Source organism: Podarcis cretensis (assembly GCF_951804945.1).
Source record: "Podarcis cretensis genome assembly, chromosome: Z".
Taxonomy (NCBI): Eukaryota; Metazoa; Chordata; class Lepidosauria; order Squamata; family Lacertidae; genus Podarcis; species Podarcis cretensis.
Genome location: NC_137184.1, coordinates 15,269,266 through 15,283,719, shown reverse-complemented (window position 1 = coordinate 15,283,719; position 14,454 = coordinate 15,269,266). Strand labels below are relative to the sequence as shown.

Genomic DNA, 14,454 nt, shown 5'->3' with positions numbered 1-14,454 from the left:
GAGATACCGACTGAATATCAGTAAGAACTTTCTGATGGTAAAAGCAGTTCAACAGTGGAATGGGCTTCATCAAGAATGGTGGGCTCTCCTTCTTTGGAGGTTTTTAAGCAGAGGTTGGGTGACTATCCATCATGGATGCTGCATTGGACTAATTACCCTCATGGTCCCTTCCATCTCTACAATTCCGTGATTAAATGAAAAACCATACTAAAATAGTTAACATCAGAAATTAGCTATTGTGGAAATATGTATACTTAATAGCCTGCATAGGGCTGGTGGAATAGAAATGTTTTCAGCAGATATTTATGGTAAACGTTGAAACAAACTGCCTGCTGAATCCCTACTGGCAGAGTATTCCGCAGGACTAGGCCAATAAAACTAAAATCTTCGCTCCTTGTTATTGTCAAATGAGTCTCACCAATTGAGGGAATAACTAACAACCCTCCTGCAGGTGGTCTCAGTGATTGAGCTGGGATACACGGGTTCAGGCAGTCCTTGAACCACCCTGGATCTACTTTGTTCAATATTTTGTAAATTAATAGCTTGAACCTGGCTTGGTAGAAGATGGGCAGCCAGTGCATCTGTTTTAACAATGGTGCCATGTGCTGTCAGCCAGATGCCCCCATCAGCAGTCTGCCCACCACATTCTGCACCATCTGGAGCTTCCAAATCAGACCCAAGAGCAATTCTACATAGAGTGCATTACAGTAATCCAGACTTGAGGTTACCAGTGCATGGACTACAGTGGTCAGGCTATCCGTGTTCAGGAATGGCTGTATCTGGCAAACCAGACTGAGCTGGTAAAAGGCACTTCTAGCTACAGAGGACACTTGAGCTTCTAGTTATAGAGATGCTCCTTAAGAACTGCTGCAGTTCTTCAGGAGTGCTGAATAGGGTACAGAATCCAGTCACTCTACACTCCATTTACCTTAAAAATATATATATATTTTGCTGTGCAGTAATACTGCTTAGTGTTGTATTTATCCTGGACTGTCCACACATCCTTCCGCTTTATTAGGTTTGTGATGCTTCCACTGTGTTACTGAATTATTGCCATATGGAGCAGACACTGTTGTGTAGTGCTACAAAAGTGGTTGGGTGGGGGACCAGAACATCTGGGGTATGAAAAGTTACAGGATTGCAGCAGGAAGTTACAGGACATGCATCAATTGGAAACAAACCTCAAAACATTTGCAGGAGCAAACCATACTGAAACTGGAATTGTGTGTAACCACCCAATGCCTTCTTACATGCAAATAATCATGAATGCACAATGAAATTGATGCCTGGAGACTGTGTAGTGTTCTGAAGTGTTTCTTCAAAGAAAGTCACTGGGTGAGGTGACCCAGAGGTTGCATTAGAAGAGCCTGCTGGATCAGGACATAGGCACATGTTGTCCAACATCATGTTCTTACCAGGACAAGCCAAATGTTTATATGGGAAACCTGTAAACAGGACTGGAATGAAAGAGCACTCTCTCCTGCTGCAGTTTCAAGAAACCAGTATTCAGAAACATTGCTGCTTCCGACTATGGAGGCAGAACATAGCCACCATGGCTAGTAGCCATTGATAGTCCTCTCCATGAATTTGTCTAATCCTGTTTTAAAGCTATCTAGGTTGGTGGCCATCTTTGCCTCCTATAGAAGTGATTGTCAACTGTGTGAAGAAGTCCTTCCTTTTTTCTGTTTTGAATCATCCAATATTCAGCTTCATTGGAAGTCCACAAGTTCTAGTGTTATTAGAGATAGAGAAGGTTTCTCCATCCAATCTGCCATGCCATGCAAAATTTTATAAATTTCTATCATATCACCTCTTACCCACCATTTTTCTAAACTAAAATGTCCCAAATGCTGCAACCTTTTTGTTCACCCAGTTTGGCGAGATCCTTTGGTGGTTTTTTGTTTTTGCATGCTGCTTACATTGCGTCTGAAAACATGGCTACTTAGATGTTCTTAGAATGATCGAATAAATATAGGGCTAAGATCTCAAATGACCAGCATAGGACTCAATACCTCTTTTCCTTGATAAGTGAAATTGATTTTCTGCTATGAAACTTGAACCAAATTGGAAGTTAGCAATTTCAGGACCCCACTCATCATTTACTACAGCCAGTTCCAAAACTGCTGCTATTTTGAGGGTGGGATTCAATCATACCCTGTCAAATTCAGGCTGGGCACAGTTGGGCCATTTGCACAGCAAACACAATCCCCCCCCCCCAAAAAAAATAAGACACTTTGATCAGGAGAGTGATAGAGAAATGGTTTGGTATCACATCTTCTAACCTTCCTGGAATGAATGCCCAGCAAAACAGCCATTCTTATTGCCATTATTCCTTGTAAAGTTTGGTGCAAGCAACATCAGGAGGGAAGCTGAATTAACAGGCTGCCTGCATGTGACCTACGATGCATGTGAGCTCTGTGAGTGCAGCTTTCTCCCTATTGAAGTGCAGAGTATTTGAGGACTGGGACATTCGCAGGGAAACCAGAATGCTTGTTTACAAAGCTATTGTACTACCAACCTTACTATATGCTTGTGAAATATGGACCACTTATAAACGCCACCCCCAACTCCTCGAAAGATTCCATCAACAGTGTCTCTGAAAATTTTTACATATCACTTGGGAAGACAGGCAAGCTAATATCAGTGTACTGGAAGAATCAAAGATCACCAGTGTTGAAGCAATGATTCTTCAACATCAACTTCGTTGGACTGGTTATGTTGTGCGGATGCCTGATGATCATCTTCCAAAGCAACTACAGTGGTACCTCGGGTTACATACACTTCAGGTTACAGACTCCGTTAACCCAGAAATAGTACCTTGGGTTAAGAACTTTGCTTCAGGATGAGAACAGAAATTGTGCTCTGGTGGCGCGGCGGCAGCAGGAGGCCCCATTAGCTAAAGTGGCGCTTCAGGTTAAGAACAGACCTCCGGAACTAATTAAGTACTTAACCCGACGTACTACTGTACTCTATTCCAAACTTAAAAATGGAAAACATAATGCTGGTGGTCAACAAAAGAGGTTTAAAGACTGTCTCAAGGCAAATCTAAAAAAAATGTAGTTCCAACTGGGAAACACTGGCATGCGAGCACTCCAGTTGGAGAACAGCCTTTATCAAAGGTGTCGTGGAACACTCGAACTCGGGACACAAGGGAGAAACGTGCTAAGAGGAAGGCACGCTTGGCAAATCCACACCGTGATCAACTCCTGCCTGGAAACCAATGTCCCCACTGTGGAAGGACATGTGGATCCAGAATTAGCCTCCACAGTCACTTACGGACTCATTGTTAAAACCGTGTTTATGGAAGACAATCTTACTCGGTTACGAGGGATCGCCAAAGAAGAAGAAGAAGAAGGAGACGATTAGGGGTGTAATTCAACATATTTTCCCGTTCTGCCCCATATTTGTTGCCTGCAGCCTTGGATCTGTTCTGCTGCAATTCACTTTCTGTCAAAAACCATGTTATTTGTCTCACTGCCTGCTGTGAGGAAATCGTGTAGCACACGTAATTAATCATGTAAATTATGTAACTTAGGTTGTCATTAGGTCATTCCTCCCCATTCATTCCAGTGCAAAGGAAAATAAATGCATTTAGGGGTAGGGGACCATAATCAATTACCTATCATTTGCGTGCTGAAGGCAGCAAAAGTAGCAGCAATTATCAGTTGTATTCACTGGGTTGCTTTCTGTTGCAGACATAAAGTGAACACCGGCAATTTCCCCTCCTGTGTCTGTTTTTGTCGGAATGTTCTGACATCCCTAACCTTGAGGGAAGCTGTCATGGCGTGCCATTGTTTGAGGAAGTGAGCCTGTAATTGGCAGCCGAGGAAGTAGCTGCAGTGCAGAAGGAAGTCTGTCGCTTCACTTTAAAGGATGCTTTTGTGGGGAGGTGATTGTGATGTCTGCAAGTCCATGGGACGTGGCACTTGTTGTTGATAGATGTTGGATGTTGTCTTTCCGTTGGACCTGCCTTGCAGTTGGTACAGCTTGGAAGCTGACTTCCCCTGCAGGTTTCTAGTGTTTGTTTGAGAGGAGAAATGCAAAGTTTAGTCTGGGGTGGAAGCTCCTGACTTCAAGAGCTTTTGTGTGGGTGGGTGGATATGTCAACTGCAAATAGGGATTGAAGGATATTTTTAATGTTCTGGTTCTGTCTGTTTCTCATCTCTATCCCTCCCTCTCCCCCCCCCCCCCGCACACCCCAAGTTCTCCACCTTTCTGCATCTATTTGCATTATAGGGGAGCAGCTGAATTCTCATGAATATTCATCAGCATTTTTGTGTTAATTTCTCCCAACAAACTTTGTATGTTTTTTTTTTTACTAATGGTACACATTTTTGCAAAGCCTTCCCTGTAATGTAATGCATTTCTTTAATCTGTTTGTTTATTTCATAAAATTTACACCCTGCTTTATTGTTAAAAAACCCCCAAAACCTCAAAGTACACCTTCTTTATGGCAGCCTCACCTAAAGAAAAAGCTTCTCAGACATTGGCACCACCAGTGAATTTTTCCAGTCCTTTTTTAAAGCCATCCATGTTGGTGGCATTCACCATCAGGTGAGCACAACTTCCTTATGGTACTTTAGAGAGGCACATTTGAATCTGATTTAGTGGAAAAGAGGAGAGACAGGCACACACACAGATTTGAATGTGCCTCTCTAAAGAATTTGGCTCCCTCTTTGGAACAGATGCTTCTGCGAGGAGGAAGTAAAGGTGAAAAGAGGTGTTTTAAGATGTGTACATGTGCTTTCCTAGTGTGGAAGCTGTGGTGGGAAGTAGGGTGGGAAGTGGTGTGTTGTAGAGCACAAGTGAAAAGGAACCCTGGAGCAACAGTAGCAGACTGAGGCTGATCAGACCCAGTGACTATTGATCTTTGAGCTCAAGAGCCTCCTCCTCAGCAGCTCCCCTATGCCACATGTGAGAGAGGCATTGCTCAAATCTGGAAATGTTGCATTGATTTAAATACAGGTGCCACCTTAACTAGTGACTTTACTGTAGCATAGTAAAGTAGCATAGTAAAGTAAAGCATAGTATAGTTTCTGTAGCATAGTGCTTATTATGTTTGCCTAACACGCAAAAGATCCTCAGTTCAAAACCAGGCAGAAACAATTAAAGTGTCAGAGAGGGACCCAGGAGAGACCAGGGTTCAAATCCCCACTGGGCCATGAAACTCACTGGGTGTGACCTTTGGCTACTCATTCACTCAGCCTAACCAACCTCTCAGGGTTGTTGTGGGAAGCTACGTACACCACCTTAAGCTTCTTGGACAAAAAAGTAGGATGTCAGTGTAAAAAATGAACACATATGGATGGACAAATACATCAAATTTTCATTTTCCCCAAAAGTTCAGTTCACATGAATTTAGTGTGAATTTTTATTGGGACGCAGGTGGCGCTGTGGGTTAAAGCCTCAGCGCCTAGGGCTTGCCGATCGAAAGGTCGGCGGTTCGAATCCCTGCAGCGGGGTGCGCTCCCGCTGCTCGGTCCCAGCGCCTGCCAACCTAGCAGTTCGAAAGCACCTCCGGGTGCAAGTAGAGAAATAGGGACCGCTTACCAGTGGGAAGGTAAAAGGCGTTTCCGTGTGCGGCTCTGGCTCGCCAGAGCAGCGATGTCACGCTGGCCACGTCACCCGGAAGTGTCTGCGGACAGCGCTGGCCCCTGGCCTCTTAAGTGAGATGGGCGCACAACCCCAGAGTCTGTCAAGACTGGCCCGTACGGGCAGGGGTACCTTTACCTTTACCTTTAGTGTGAATTTATCCTAATATGCACATTTTTAATATGCAGTTTTGCCTAAAATGTACTGATTTGCAAAGCAATCTGCCTTAAAGGAATGCATTTGTGTGTGTGTGTGTGTGTGTGTGTGTGTGTGTGATTTTCATTAACATATTCATTTTTGTACACACTTCCCTTGCTATGTAATTATTTGTACATATCGCTTGGCTGGAGAACTGTGTGAATTTTGGAGGATTTCTGTGTTTTGGTTTCTTGTATTTAGTTGAGTTGTATTTAGTGGTGTAGTAGTTAAGAGCGGTAGTCTCGTAATCTGGGGAACCGGGTTCGCGTCTCCGCTCCTCCACATGCAGCTACTGGGTGACCTTGGGCGAGTCACACTTCTCTGAAGTCTCTCAGCCCCACTCACCTCACAGAGTGTTTGTTGTGGGGGAGGAAGGGAAAGGAGAATGTTAGCCGCTTTGAGACTCCTTCGGGTAGTGATAAAGCGGGATATCAAATCCAAACTCTTCTTTCTTCTCTTCTTCAAACCTGGATAGATTATGCTTGCTGGAAGGTTGCTGGAGTTGGTAGATTGAAATTTAATCATCATCATCAACAACAACACCATCATCATCATAATCTGCCTTTCTTTTCAATAAGAAATACCCAGGTGGTTCAGAAATTGACATAACATCAAAATAACAAGAATCAAATTATTGTAAAAAGTACAGCTACCTGTAATTAAAGTACATAGCAAAACAAACAAACAAACAAAAACCTACATTAAAGAATCCTTAACATAATAAACAAGCCCATCAGGACAATGTGACAGTTTAAATAGCAATCAAAGCAGAAGGTTCAAGTCAGATATCGGGGATGTCTGCTGAAGCAGGTGGTCTCTCCAAAAGCAGGCTTTGTTCTCAAATAACAAAGCAGGAGATAGATGTTGTCTTTTTACTTCTGCCACTGAAGTTCATACTACTTGGAGTGCAAGCTTTCAATACATGTGAAGTTCTTCAGATTCTATGTTCAAGAAAAGCGTCACAAAATGTATTTTGTGTGTGTGTGTGTGTGACAGAGAGAAAGAGAGAGAGAGCGCTTCTGCATGCAAAGCAAGTGCTCTGTCACTGAATTTGCACCCCTCCCTAAATTTGGCTGCCAATAGGTCCTGTTGTTAAGGATTCAGATATTATTGGAAGTTGTGCAATTTTCCACCTTCAGCCGTGATTGTGTGGTCACTCAGGCCTAATAGGTTTCAAGATCTATGGCCACCGAGCACTATGAAGATACGGGTGATACTTTGCATCATGTCCTGCTTTCAGGTTTCTGTTCAAGGCATCTAGTTGACCACTGTCAGAACAGCCTACTGGACCAGATGGGCCCCAGTTGGCCTGATCCAGCAGGGAGGCTGTTTCTATCTCTTTATGAAGATCACTCAAAAGTAAATAGTTTTCCTTGATTTCCAAGTTGTGCTTTCACTGTTCTCCTGAAGTCTGGCCTGTTGCATCTCCTCATCTCAAAAGAGAGCAAGTAATTTGGCGCAGAGAGAAGGGAGGGGTCAAATTTTAACATAAACATGAGGGGAGGGGGGAGCGAGGGGGGTTCTCATGCTGTTCACAGCGTGGCCTCTCTCCAGGATCTTGATTCAAGACCTGGCATGAGCCCTTCACCACTTGTCCTTGGTCGTGGTGTAATTGGAGGGGAAGACAGTGCTGGATTTCCGGCCTTCCTGTTGAATCAGTCCCCATTGGGAGGCATTTTTTCTCACTGACCGAGGTTGCATGACATCCCACTGTGTACAGTTTACAGTAAAGCCTTTGCACAGGGAGGATGGAGCAGCAGCAGGGGGTGAGGGGGCAGCCTTTTCTCTCTGCACTGCTCTTCACTGATGTCATCTTTCCACCATCTCCAGCTGTTTGCTGTCTGTTTATTTCAGGTGTTTACCCAGCTGATGATGTCACACACACACATACACACAGCACATCCAATATGTATGGCGCCTCTTTGCTTGATAAAGGGAGCTTTTTAATGGGCTTGACAAGATCAAAGCATTCTTCGGGGTAAAATGATTAATCAGCTTAATTTTCTCCAAGTGGCTCTTCTGTTTCTCTCATAATTGTCGTAATTAAAGCGCTGCGGGGATGATAAAATGGGTAATCTGTGTGCACAAAAAAGGGACAGATGAGTGGGGTGGGGGGAAGGCTGAATCCCCGTAGCATGTTTGAAAACTTAATTGTTTTACAGCCCATCAGACTTTTCTTCTTTTCTAAGTATGTTGCCTTGGTGAATAAGGCAGCTTTTGAGGAGAGCTCTGCAACCAAAGCTGGTGTGTTTGTGTGCAAATAGATATAGGATATGCCTTTCAGAGCAGGTGGTGGGTGGCACTGTGGTCTAAACCACAGAGCCTAGGGCTTGCTGATCAGAAGATCGGTGGTTCAAATCCCCGCAACGGGGTGAGCTCCTGTTGTTCGGTCCCAGCTCCTGTCCACCTAGCAGTTCAAAAGGATGTCAAAGTGCAAGTAGATAAATAGGTACCACTCCGGCGGGAGGTAAACAGCATTTCCGTGCGCTGCTCTGGTTCTCCAGAAGCATCTTAGTCATGCTGGCCACATAACCCGGAAGCTGTCTGCGGACAAACGCCAGCTCCCCTGGCCTATAGAGCGAGAGAAGCACGCAACCCCAGAGTCGTCCGCGACTGGACCTAACGGTCAGGGGTCATTTTACCTTTACCTTCAGAGCAGACGCATTGAAATTAATGGGCCTACTCTGAGTAGGGCAAGCATTGGATACAACCTATAATTTTAAATTCTGTTCATGGTTTTTATTGTAATGTATATTCAGATGTTCATTCAAGTCACTTGTCTCTGGGCCTAACCTACCTCACTGGGTTGTTGTTGGGATTGAATGAGGATAGAGAGAGCCATGTACTCCAATTTGAGCTCCTTGGAGGAAAAAGTGAGATAGAAATGCAAAAAATAAAAAAAGAATAATGCTTGCAATATCAAAAAAATTCATAAAATAATAAAACAAAATTGTTTGCACACACACACACATTAATAATATAAATCAGCCAAAATACAAAATAAATGTCCTTTAACAGTGCTTCTCAAACTTTTTTCTCTGGGCCACACTTTCAGAATAAAAGTTTGCTCATGCCACACCAAATTTTATATTGATAAATACACTGGAAAACAAAAAGAAACAACTCCTGGCAGTGTTTGATTTATAACATAGAACACAATTACTTTATAATATGATCATGGGACATCCAGAAAGTATAAATCAATGCAGCTACGTAAGAACATGAATCATTCTCACAATATGGCGATTCTGGATCACAACTAGGATTGTCCTCCATATCACTTGATGCTCTTGCTCTCATTTTGAAAAGATATCCATATTCTACTAATAAAAAAAATATTATTTTGACATTATACTATACTATTCTACACTGAAATGTTAAAATGTTTATTTGATTGTCCTTGAATATTCCCACCACATTTGCCATCCTCTCCTGACCAGTGGCGGAGCATACCCCACCAGCACCCGGGGTGGGTATACTCTGGGCAATAGGGTGGGGGGTTCCGGGGGACGGGGCATCTGCATCCTTCTTAACTGGAGGGACGCAGCAGCTCTGTGCCCAGGCTCTGTGCTGCTTTTAAGTCAGTGTGGAACCTGTAAGGGCACCCTTGCAGCCTTGGGTCCCACCATCAGAGAGGGGCAGTGCTGCCTCTCCAATGCATCGGGACTGCACTGCACAGCCTGCCTGGCTGCCCCTCACAGCGCCCTGTAAGCCCAGCATCGCTTTGCAATAATTGCAAAAATGACGCTGGGCTTGCAGGATGCATGAACTCTTGCAGTCTTCTCAGGCACCCTCCAGGCTCCAACAGGAGGGTGACTGAGGAGGAGGCAACAGGCAAGCATCATCTCCACGCTGCTTTTGCGAGCAGCGCTGGGCTTGCAGGATGCCTGAGCTGTTGCCTCCTCCTCAGGCGCCCTTCTGCTGGAGGGTTCCTGAGAAGGACACAAGAGCTAACCATAGGCAGGAATGCCCCCCCCCCCGAAACCACGCCCGGTGCATTGGCACGCCAGCAACCTCCACGCTATGCCTCTGCTTCTGATACACCAGGCATTCCATACCTTTTGAGAACCACTGCACTAAGCACATTCACCGCAAAACTCTGATTAAGAAAAAAAGGGGGGGGGGAGATTCTTATCTAAAAATTAACCTTTTTCTTCCCCTCCCCTTTTCATTTACTTTTCCAGAAGCGCTTCAGAGGCCAGTAGCATCTGAATTTGAGCCCCAGGGCCTAAGTGAAGCCGTCCGCTGGAACTCCAAAGAGAATCTGCTTTCGGGTCCCGGAGAAAATGACCCCAACCTTTTCGTTGCCCTGTATGATTTTGTAGCAAGTGGAGACAACACTCTCAGCATAACTAAAGGTAAGAGATATATGTCAGCATCAGACTACAAAGTGTGCATGAGACCAAGTGTGCTATTCTAGAGTGTCATTATTTTCATTCAGAACAGTGCTTGTCCAAAAACAGTGCATGGCCTGAAAGGACAAACTATGGGGAGGGCATAGGGAACAAGCAAACTCAGGCGCCAAATCCCAAAACAGTAGCTTTTATAATACGTAACCAGACAGAATTGAAGGAGGTCAATGAGGTTGGTATTCCAGTCTGCCTTCTATCTCTGCAGCAGCCTGCTGACGGACTCCCTCCTTTGTTCATTCCATCTATATGAACTTCCAATTTGATGCTGAGCTGAAGTCCAGGTTCTTGGTGCTAGTGCTAAACTCGACATAGTGTGTCTCTGGTGACTTTGAAGGAGCATCTTCTCTCAATATGGGCCTTGAGATCAACTTTGGTCTCCTTGCTCTGAGATGAAGATGTGTGGTGTTTGGAGCTGCCTTGGAAATGGCACCACAGTGGTTCTCCCTGCCCCCCCCCATCACTTCTCTTCATGCAGAAGTTTTAAAACCAATTTCCAGGTCCCATTCCCCATATCAGATCTGTCTCACACGGATGGCAGTCTGGGAACCCTCTCTGGGAATGGTGGGTGCCTTTTTTTTCATTGGGATTCTTCCAGCGGGCACACCTGGAACAGTGAAGTTAACCATGTCCATGCTGGTTCCACACCAGGGTTAGGAAAGATTTTTCAGCCTGAGGACTGGTCCACCCTCCACAGGCCATTTTTAGCAGGTGGATGAGGACACCTATCCGGTAATTGCCTGGTTTAAGATGACTCCAGGTGGTTCAAAGTTCAAGTTGCAGGAGCAGACAGAGGCTTGCCTCTGATCTCAGTGCTGTAGTCACACAGCGCTAAAATCAGAGGTGACCTTTTGCTTGCTCTTTAAGAGTCAACAGGCAGAGGCTTATCTCCAATCTTAGCACTGGGATCACAGTGCTAAGTCTTTGCTGCTGCTTTTTACCATCAAAGAGCAAGCTGCCTCTTGGATCTTAGTACTTAGATCAGAGATAACAGATCTCTACAGCTGGTATCATATGATGTAGGGTGATTGACAAGTGGGCATGTTTTGCCCCAAATGCCCTTGTAGACCAAATTCAAAGGCCTCCTGCAAGATGTGGACCAGAGGTTCCCTACCCCTGATCTACCTGATGACCACTCTTAGCAACCATGTGATAAAGCTTTCTGCAATTGTGACTTCTGGCTTCATAAAAATTGTTTCCAGTTCAAAAATTAAGCAGCTTCAGATTATTTCCCCCTCTGATGCTTTTAATTTTGCATTTGTCTGTTGGGTTTTATTACCACATGCTGCCTCGGATGCTTGCCTGTCCATGTAAAAATAAACACTGTATGTGCTGTTTTTATTTAATCCATTCATCCATCTCTTGGTTATAGTCAATGACCAATATTCATTCTTTTTCTTTTAATTGTTTTAATGGAAAGGTGAAAAGCTCCGCGTCTTGGGCTATAACCACAATGGGGAGTGGTGTGAGGCCCAGACAAAGAACGGGCAAGGCTGGGTCCCCAGCAACTACATCACCCCTGTGAACAGCTTAGAGAAGCACTCATGGTACCATGGGCCAGTGTCGCGGAATGCGGCAGAGTACCTGCTGAGCAGTGGGATCAACGGTAGCTTCCTGGTGCGGGAGAGTGAGAGCAGTCCAGGCCAGCGGTCCATATCGCTGAGATACGAGGGAAGGGTTTACCACTACCGGATCAACACTGCATCTGATGGGAAGGTGAGAGCAGACCCTGGTTGACCTTCCAGGCGTATCTTATTTATTTATTTTACATCATTTTTTTGCTAAAAGCATGCATGGTGGTTAGACCACTACTGTTCTTTCTTGAGCATTTGTTCTGATTCATCTGTGGGACGGGGTTATATGATAGCAAGCATTCATCCTGGTTTGCTCGCAGCTTGCTCACATGTCTCTCTGTTCATTGTTCATTCACCGGTTTGTTTCTCCATCATTTTCCAAACTGCAAAAAAAAATTGTGTGTGCATGTGTTTGGTATGGCTTTGTTGGGTGAGGATAGCAGAGCCAAGTACTGCTGGTTTCCAAATGGATCACTGGAAGATTGAAAACCTGTGAAGATGACAAAAAATAAATAAATGAATAATAGCAAGAACAAATGACAAGAAAGGAGATTCTGACTAAACATTGGATATGTTTAGCCTGTAGAGCAGAAGACTGAGAGGTGATACGAGAGCCACCTTCAAAAATCTGAAAGGCCGTCCCATGGAAGATGGAGCAAGCTTGTTTTTTGCTGCTCCAGAGGGCAGAACCTGAACCAATGGATTCAAATGACAAGGAAGTTGTTGTTGTTTAGTCGTTTAGTCGTGTCCGACTCTTCGTGACCCCATGGACCAGAGCACGCCAGGCACTCCTATCTTCCACAGCCTTCCGCAGTTTGGTCAGAGACAAGGAAGTAGATTCCAACTAAACATTAGGAAAACTTTTCTGGCAGTAAAAGGTGTTAAGCAATGGAGTGAATTCCCTTGGAAGGTGGTGGATTCTCCTTCGCTTGAGGTTTTTAAACAGAGGCTGGCTATCTGTCAGGGAGCCTAGTTGTGATTTCTGCATTGCAGGGGGTTGGACGAGATGACCTTTGGGTATTCATTTCCTATCAATGTTTGGTTTTTATTATTGTTCTGTCTATGTTTTTACAGTTCTTGCTTTTAACTATAAGCTGCTTTGAGTCCCATCAAGGGAAAAGGTGGGGTTTAACAACAACAACAACTTTTTGAATATGTTGTAATAATAAATAGCATCTATTATTATTATTATTATTATTATTATTGTTATTATTATTATTATTCAATTGAAACCCTCTGAGGATGTCAAAATAAGAAACAAGCACTTGTTGTTTTATTGTTGTTTTTATTATTTTTATTACTAGTAATAATTATAATTAATTTTTTTACCTGCCCTTCACAATAAGGTTCCAGGGCAGGTTTTAGCAATTTAAAAATACAATACAGTGGTACCTTGATTTGCATACATCTTGGTCTGCATAAGTTTTGGATTACAAACACGTCAAACCCAGAAGTGCGGGTCCCAGTTTGCAACCTTTTTTTGGATTAAAACCCATTTTGGGGGGATTACGAATGTGTGTTTTTTGGAGGCCCCATTAGTGAAAGCACGCCTTGGATGACAACCTGTTTCAGTCTACAAACGGACCTCCAGAACGTATTATGGTTGTAAACCAAGGTACCACTGTACTGAAAATATTTTACGACAAATTACAGTCGCAAGAACCAGGGTAAAGAGGTATGTCTTCAGCACAGGACACAAACTAAGCAGTGAAGGTGCCCAGTACATCTCTGTGGGGAGAGATTTAGATCTTCCTGCTGACATAAGGCAGTGCAGCATCAGCGACAAGGTGTTCTGCCACTTGTAGCCTGCTCCAGCATTGCGATAAGGCACTCTGTTTAGTCTGGCAGCACTCTCAGTGCCAAGGAATGACCAATACTTGCTATGATAATCAGTTTAGATTTGCGCAAAGCAGGTTAATAGTTTTTCTTTCCCTGGAACTGTTTTAATTGGAATTATTGGGAATGGGTACCAGCAGGATGATTTCATTAAAGTGAACAGCCACTGGCTTACCACCAGGAATCTATGAATTTTCATCCTAATTTTATTGTGAAGGGAAGAGAAGAAGACACCAAGAGTCTCAGCAGGCCTAGTTCTTAAACGATCAATTTCAGCCATTTGATAAAAAATATATATCATATGTCCCCTGGGAGATGGAGATGGTAGTGGGGAGAACAGACGGTGCAATCCTTCCCGCCTGCTGTCTGGGCTTTTGTGGCTTTCCAAGACTGCTGTCTCATTTCTCAGTTTGCTGGCAGAATTTAATATCTCACAAGCTCTTCCAGTTAGATCAGCAGCTTTGGTGTTGTGTCTCTGTATGTGTCTGTGTAGAAAGAATCACACTGTGCCACTGTCTCCATCTCTTATAACATTAGCACTTGTGGACAGCCAGTGAAGCTGAATGTTGGAGGTTTCAGGAAAGATAAATGAAAGTACTTATTCACACAGTGCAAGGTTAATATCTGCAGCACTTAACTCCCACAGGAGGCAGTGGTGGCCATCAACTTTGATGGCTCTAAAAGAGGATGTGACAAATTCATGGAGGAGAGGGCAATGCATGACTATTAGCCACTGTAGTTATTCTCTGCCTCCATGGTTGGAGGCACAAATGCTTCTCATTGCCAGTTGCTGGAAACCACTGGAGTGCTCTTGTGTTTGGATCCTGCTTGTGAGTTTCCCATGG

At 44.1% G+C, this 14,454-nt stretch overlaps 1 protein-coding gene across 3 annotated transcripts in view; it reads left to right on the top strand.

Moving 5' to 3' along the window:
- ABL1 (ABL proto-oncogene 1, non-receptor tyrosine kinase) overlaps positions 1-14,454 on the top strand; it is a 126,824-nt gene that overhangs the window by 72,016 nt on the left and 40,354 nt on the right. For all 3 annotated transcript variants that reach the window (XM_079961241.1, XM_079961243.1, XM_079961242.1), the window contains exons 2-3: positions 9,975-10,148; positions 11,620-11,915. In XM_079961241.1, the coding sequence (XP_079817367.1) occupies positions 9,975-10,148; positions 11,620-11,915 (470 nt within the window). The remainder of the gene's footprint in view (positions 1-9,974; positions 10,149-11,619; positions 11,916-14,454) is intronic.